Below are 7,320 nucleotides of genomic sequence, written 5' to 3'. Positions count from 1 at the left end.
AATGCCCTCTCCAAGGGTGCCAGAGACCTTACAACACCAAGCCAAGCATGCCAGAAAGCATCTCAAAATCCTTGACTTCATTTCCCTCTCTTGAAGGAGGTGAGAGGAAGAGCTCTCTCGGAGATACAAAAATTGGGGGCATGGTTGGAGGGCGGAGTTAACGTGGAGGCAACACAGCTGGAGTCCCCGACCAGGGTGCATCCTTGCCTAGCAACCAACAACCCAACACAATCTGTGCCACAACTTGCAAGAAGATACTCCCTGCCACAACCCTACCTTTGACCGCCCTCGCCACGCAGAGCTTGTAGGGCGAGCAGATTCTACCAAGATGCAGACCTGCCCACCATTGCAAACCCTACTCATTGAAGTGGTGGCATGTCATTTTGTTGGGAGCCCACTTTCTTCTTAGAGGAATTTCCTTTATTAAAAAAAGCAAAACTCACAACTTGTGAGTGAATTGTATTAAGCATGGCATAAAGTTGCATGACCAACCTCAAGCTCAAATCGAGCCTTGAGGTGCTTAAGATTACAACCTGGATGCTTACCGCCTCTTATCAAGGCCTATCACCACAATATGTGAACAAAATCTCTAGGCTTTACTTATCACCTATTGAAATCATGGCATGGGTAGACATAGACTAATTATCTGAGTTTTGCTTGCACCCGAGCATCCATATCAGCACTCTGCTTTCTTGTATAATCTCTGCGAAGCTTGCCACATCAAGATATCCTTCAAACACATGATGTTTCCTTGCCTGCCATACATTATAAAAGAAGAAGTACCTGACAGTTTGAGTGAAAATGAGAAGGGCATGACCTCCCAACTTCTTGCCTCCAAGGAATAAATCAGTCTGTTGTGCCATGTCCTTTAGACCCACTTGCATATTTTTCATGTGAGGCCTTTGATACCCGGGCATTCCATGAATAGGTGGGCCAGATCCCCACTAGCTAATTTGCACCCCAAGCATTGATTTGACCCAATCCCTCTCTCTTGGATCTTGACGCACGTCGGTAGAGCACCCCACATTACCTTCTATAGAACTACTTTAATTAACTGCGACCACTTTGGCTTCCAGATGTTCTGCATTACTTGCTCCCACTATTCTTCCAGACATTGTCTTTTCCATATTTGCTAAGGGGGCTAGACCAATTATTTTGGTACATAATTGCATGATATATATGCCTTTAGAATGGGGTTTCCATAAAAGGCTTCTTTGGGGTCATCTCAAAGCATTCCACTCAAACATAGATTCACAGATTGTAATTACAACATTGTCAAGCTCTTCCATCACTTTGTTTACTAGCAATATCTCCAAGCCATTAAGTTAAAACTAGGTTACCAGAAGGTCAATGGTTTTCCAGCTCTTGTTGTCACAGTCCCAAAAGTTCCCAAGTCGATTCAAACCCTTATTATTCACTTTCCTAGCAGTTTTTATCCAATAGGGACATTGTGGTGGACCTACAACTTTAGAGAGTTAGGGAGACCAGTGCAATATGGAGTTCTTGAAGTACCTGATTTCTTCCCCCACTCTAAGACTCCCACTGCTCTTTTGCACTTCCTTACCAATTCCCTTGAGATGACCCCCCAGACTTAAGGTAGACCATGTCGGGGCTAAGAGTTTGTAATGAACTTCATTAGGAAGAGAATGGGGTCTAGGAGGGCCTCTTTATTCGGCAGTTTAAGGAAGTCAAACGACAGCTTTTGGTTTCAAACAGGCAAAATGACTAGTTTATTTGAATTCAAAGTCTCCCCCCAAAATTGAATTTAAAATCTAGTGGGTAAAATCATATCATGTAGCATATCTATGGATAGAGCTCGACGTGTAGATTGCAGATATATGATCTCCGCTCATATCAAAGATCGTATGTGGAAGTTATGGAAGGCCAAAAATCATAAAATTGTCCACCTCCTTTTTGGGGAAAAAATTGCATCCTTTGACCAATCTTTACACATCTCTTACACACCCACTATTCTCGCACACATGGCATACATCTATTTGTCAAAATGTTAATCACCTCCATAAGCTCATGGCAAATAAAGAGGCCCTTCTACACTCCATCCTCTTCCTAATGCTACCCCTTTCCACTTACCACCTTTCAAACCAAATTTAGCTGATTTTAACATATCTTTGGTCATGATAGCCCAAGCTTGATCCTGTTTAGCCAATGAGACCACGTATTTGGCGCAGCGGGCCTTAATTTGGGTGACATGGTTGAGAATTTGAAAGACCTCCTTGATCTACTGGACGAGCAACCCCATCTGGCCCACTGCCATGGCCTTGAGGATTTCCTGTTGTTTTTCCATATAAATCTTTTTATTGGCTTTAAGAACTCTTTCCAGTGACACTTAGCCATCTTGAGAAGCGGGGTGGTGAAGACAATATAAGGGAGCATAAATGCATTAATCGCTTTAATCCGGCTTAGGAATGGGAGAAGAGCATACTGCAACCTACTCATTTGTGTTCTGATTTTTTCAAGGACCCACTCAAATCTTTGTTTGTGGGTTACATCCACCCCCAAGGGGGCCCCCAGGTGCCTGAAGATTTTCTCTTTTGAGACAATCTCCACCGACCAGTCATAAGGGTCAAAGGAGTCGCTTTCCACATTGTTTGTTTAGCTTAAGGGTTAGGTTTTAGCATACACATGAGATCTTCAAAGAATCACGTTGTTTTCCTTGTATCTTTCTTTGTGATTGGATATTAAACAGCTATCAAATTTTCTTTAAAGCATTTTCACGTTTTACAAGCTAATCTGAGCTTTCAGGCCTTAATTTGAGATATTCAACCATAAAACATGAGAGAATTCATCTACGTGATAAAATAATAATCCACTCATCAACAATCACTGAAAGAGGTACTGATTTGTACATTGTGAGCAAGGTCTTATTATACAAGGCTACAACGCTCATGTTCAAGCACATGGAAAATGAGCAACAGAAAATAGCTAAAAATATTCACCAACTCATCTCAACAATTACTAAAAGAGGTGCTTATTTGTACATTGTGAGCAATATTATATTATTATACAAGGCTCCAATGCTCATATACAAGCGTATGGAGGCAATGAACCATGCAAATGAGCATTTTTTTATTGAATAAGAATAAATAATATAAGGAATTAGGTCATGCTGAAGTGGACAATATATGTGCCCATGCAATGCCCAATAAATGTGGTGATATACGGTTCACATGCTTAAATACTCCAAGGCCCAACACCACTATGCTAGTTGACCCACTTGCAGTGCTTTCGTATCTCTCCTTGCAAGCCAGTTAGAACCTTGTACTCTGTTAAAATAGATATTCCCTCCACAAATTGTGCATAGAAGTAGTTGTTGTCTTTAGCCATCTTCACCACATAAGGTTTAGTTCTTGGGTCCAAGTACAGAGCATTATCCAACTTCAACAAACCCTTCATTTGGATAACATTTTTGAAGTAGTTGTTGTCAAATTTCATGGGTGTTATTGGGTCATTTCTTGAGTACAACACTGCTTTGAGAGGTGGATGGGGTGTTGGGCACCTCTTCTTCAGATAATAAGAATATGTGTAGTTCAATGTGGGATCCACTGTTGGGTACAACCTTTTTACCAAATTCTTGCAATGTGTTCTACCAACTGTGTGAGCTCCTACAACATTTATAAGAAGAAGAAAAAAGAATAGTCAATAATATTTTTGAGATATAAAAATGCTTTAAAAATCAAAGTGTCATCATTTGTGTATAGTACATAAATGCAGCTATTTTTAGAGAACAAATCATACCAATGAGTGCAACAGCTTCACGAATGTCTAGACCAAAGGTTTCCATGAGGTTTAAGAATGTGGTAACATCTACATCTTGTGGCAAAAGAGTCGCATCTGCTGCAGCAAGACTAAATTTCCTCGTGTCCCTCCTTCCGGTCTTCACTTTGAATTGGGGACCTCCAAGCTTTTAAGATTTGGAAAAGAATATGAGAAAAAAAAAATAAGTTGAAGAAAAGTTATATATACATGCACCCATAAACACAACATATTGCACATAGTCACATATCTATGTATGTGCATGTGTTTGCACATGATTGCACATTTACATTGCACGTCATATAAATGTAAGAGGGTGTGTGATTGAATACATGGAATGCTTGTTCCTCTTGGAACTAGAGAAGAAGATTGATGAAAATGACTACTAGCTCCATATACCTGTGTATGAATGTTTGAGCTTTTATGCACACTTTTTTGTGAGATAGATAATGTCTGAGATCATGACACAAAGGAAAGTTGGGTTTAAAACTTCTTCATATGTTAGATATGGGTTAAAATCTCATTGATTAGCTTCCTAGACTATGTAACAAGTGAGAAGCATGAGTACAAGAAAGGGGCACATGAACCAAACTTCAAATAAAGAGTCACCACTTTTCTACTATGGGCCTTCTACAACTATCGCCATGGGAGGAAACTTGAAAACATGGGACACTAGCCTTTGATAGCTGAGATAAGTTGTTACACTTATGTGGATGGCAAACTATCCCCATGACACACGACTGTAGATGCATGGTCTTTTAAAGGAGATTAAGACAAGACTCAAGCCTCTATTGTTCTTGGTGATGAGGTTGGGAACAACCATCCTTGGGGCTAGATGATCGTGGGACTTCCTAAAAGAGCTAGAATAGGCATGCAAAGTGTATGAACATCACTTGGTTTTGGATGCCAAAATTTCTCCAATGGACTGTGTACATTGATTAGGATGCTTTTAGTTATTCATTGTCCAAGGTGAAAGTATGATTGGGTAGATAAAAATGGTGTGTCGACGAAGACAAAGTTGTTTTTGGATGTGTTTGACCAAGTATGTTTTGCCAAAATGAAAAAATATAGGGCATGTTATATATACCAATCTTCACTTTTGAGAAAATAGCTATTGAAAAATAGATTCCCACCCTTAAAAGTGTATCACCCATTCATGCTTTTATCCATTCACTCTCCTTAGAAATCCTAAAATATGGAAAGTTAAAAAAAGTTTCGGTAGGAATTTCCTCAAGCGTTTTGGTTTTTAATAAATACATACATAGGAAAATTTGAGAATTTAGTGGTACTACAGTTTGTAACTAATTTTGGTTATACTATCATTTCATAAGAGAGAGGAGCTTTCAAGCCTGGCGAACAACCTGAGTTTACAACCCTCTTCTTGGTGTGAACCATAATGATGAGGGCTTGATAGTTTGACTATACTACAACATGTGCGGTGAAAATTTGTTACTTATGCAAAGATGATATTTGTTACATAAACAAAGATGGCATAGACATATCGCTAAGCTTGAAGTTGTTACCAAGGATATCAATAAGAACAGAGTAGTAGGTAGTGGTAGTAGTTTGCTCTTGCATTATAAAAACTAAGATTTCCACTATGCGTGATACTATATTGTTTGGCCCCCTGGTTTAAACAAACGAGAGGGCCGGGGTCCTAGTTTGTTTAAGTTGGATAGAAACTTGAGAAAATACTATTTGGAGGGTGAAAGAACCTTTGATGATGATGTGTGTGTGTGTGTGTGTGTGTGTGTGTGTGTGTGTGTGTGTGTGAGAGAGAGAGAGAGAGAGAGAGAGAGAGATAGATTGTATTATCGTCCACGGAGGTCAAGTATGACCCATGGGACCGGATGCAAAACTTTACAATGAAATGCTTCCAGTCCCATGGGTCATATTTGACCTGTGTGGACGATAATACAATCTATCTGTGTGTGTGTGTGTGTGTGTGTGTGTGTGTGTGTGTGTGTGTGTGTGTGTGTGTGTGTGAGAGAGAGAGAGAGAGAGAGAGAGAGAGAGAGGGGGGGTCAAGAAACGCTTCCGTGCTCTATATAAAGCCTCATATAACGCTTTCATTCTTGACTTCCAAGTTCCCTTTGTTCCCTATAATTATTAATGAGAACACTCTTTTGGAAGTTGGAGACATTGTGTTTTGCAAACTACCACCCCATATGCATGCCTGGCATGCTGTGAATGACAGGTAACCTAGTTGACCTTCGAGGGAGGGAGGGAGGGAGGGTGGGAGGGAGACTTTGACGTTTCCGTCGGTTAGAGTTATACGTACCATGGCAACGCCATCGCGGCCGGAGAGGATGATGATGTCGGCGCAGGAGACGACGCCGGGGCACGCCTTCTCAACAGCGGCCTTGATCTCGTCCACGTACTTGAAGTTGCGCATGCCGGTGTTGTGCTCCGACCCCTTCTCGCCTGGGTGTCCGGGCACCGACTCCAGCAGCAGCGACGCATCGCACCCCTGCATGCACCGCCCCACCAATCTAATTCACCATTCCCTCATCTTCTGCCGAGCAGTCTCATGCACTCGAGTCCACACTCACAAGTAGTTTTGAACAAATTCTCGCCCACATTGTGACTTACCTCAACATCATGAGCTTCTGTGAGGGAGGCGCTGAAGGATCGTACCTATCTAGGTATGCGGTGCCTCTCGAGCAGAAGCTCATGATGTTATGCAAAACACTGAGAAAGACTCCGTTTTCTGCATGAGAAAATTTCTAAGTCTTTTGTGACTTCAGATCTACACCTCTCGTATCTAACAGCAACATCATAGTCTCTAAGACTAGATCATAACCCTTCTCCTTTTCTTTCTTAAGCATGCATGCACATTAATGCCTGCACCCCATAGCTTGACTTTCTAGTGCAGCGCCACTTCTCTTTTGCCTAGCGCCATGCAAACCCACCTTCACTACTCATAAGCACAGCTAATCACTCTCCATAGCCTACGACACCACATGATACTCTAGTCTAGCTGAGTAATCAATGCCTTGTAAACAAGAGCAAAGGGAAGAAGATTATTGACTTGCTTCATTAAATACCTGCACAGCACAATCGTGGAACATGTTTCTGAGGAAGGAAATGGCAGCATTTCCATGGATGTAGTATATCCGCGCAACTTCTTTCTTCACAAGAAGCTCCAAGCTTGGGCAAGTAGTCTTGTAGAAGTCATAGCTTAGTCCTGATCCACTTGCAGAAGCTAAATATGGGCTTGCAAGCAGCAATAAAAAAGAGAAAAACACTATTATTCCCTTGGCCATCTGATCTCTCCACACGCCCTTAGCTTGGCTAATTGCACACCCCCTCCCCCACTATGTAAAGATATAGGTGTTAAGCAAGTTTAGACACTTGGTCTTATATATAGATCTCTTGTGGCATGGGCTAATTGAGCTCTTGTACCATTCATACAAGAAAGGCCCACCATTTTTCTCATTTACAATATCATACTACTAGAATAATACTTTGAGTTACTAGGGTATCTCCACGTTATCTCACCAAATTTATTTAATTATACAGTATGAGAGGCAATGTGTTCTTTCT

General features: G+C 41.2%; 1 protein-coding gene across 1 annotated transcript; it reads right to left on the bottom strand.

Annotated features, from left to right (window-relative positions):
• Positions 1-2,949: 2,949 nt before the first annotated feature.
• Positions 2,950-7,077, bottom strand: LOC147465285 (peroxidase 21-like). The gene is made up of 4 exons (XM_086511495.1): positions 6,822-7,077; positions 6,056-6,244; positions 3,757-3,922; positions 2,950-3,623 (listed from the first exon to the last, which is right to left on the bottom strand). Exons 1-4 carry the CDS (start codon positions 7,038-7,040, stop codon positions 3,223-3,225), a joined length of 975 nt encoding a protein of 324 aa, XP_086367621.1. The 5' UTR covers positions 7,041-7,077; the 3' UTR covers positions 2,950-3,222.
• Between the last annotated feature and the right edge of the window lie 243 nt (positions 7,078-7,320).

The sequence above is a fragment of the Adiantum capillus-veneris genome, chromosome 1, assembly GCF_014529385.1.
Source record: "Adiantum capillus-veneris isolate H3 chromosome 1, ASM1452938v2, whole genome shotgun sequence".
Taxonomy (NCBI): Eukaryota; Viridiplantae; Streptophyta; class Polypodiopsida; order Polypodiales; family Pteridaceae; genus Adiantum; species Adiantum capillus-veneris.
This window is presented reverse-complemented; position numbering and strand designations above follow the sequence as displayed.

What these genes read in the sequence shown, in the direction of transcription:
- LOC147465285 (XM_086511495.1), bottom strand. Translation starts at nt 7,040, where the DNA reads ATGGCCAAGGGAATAATAGTGTTTTTCTCTTTTTTATTGCTGCTTGCA. An exon ending in GCCGCGATGGCGTTGCCATG is followed by an intron (nt 3,923 to 6,055) that starts GTACGTATAACT and finishes AAATCTTAAAAG; the next exon opens with CTTGGAGGTCCCCAATTCAA. An exon ending in TGAAGCTGTTGCACTCATTG is followed by an intron (nt 3,624 to 3,756) that starts GTATGATTTGTT and finishes TAAATGTTGTAG; the next exon opens with GAGCTCACACAGTTGGTAGA.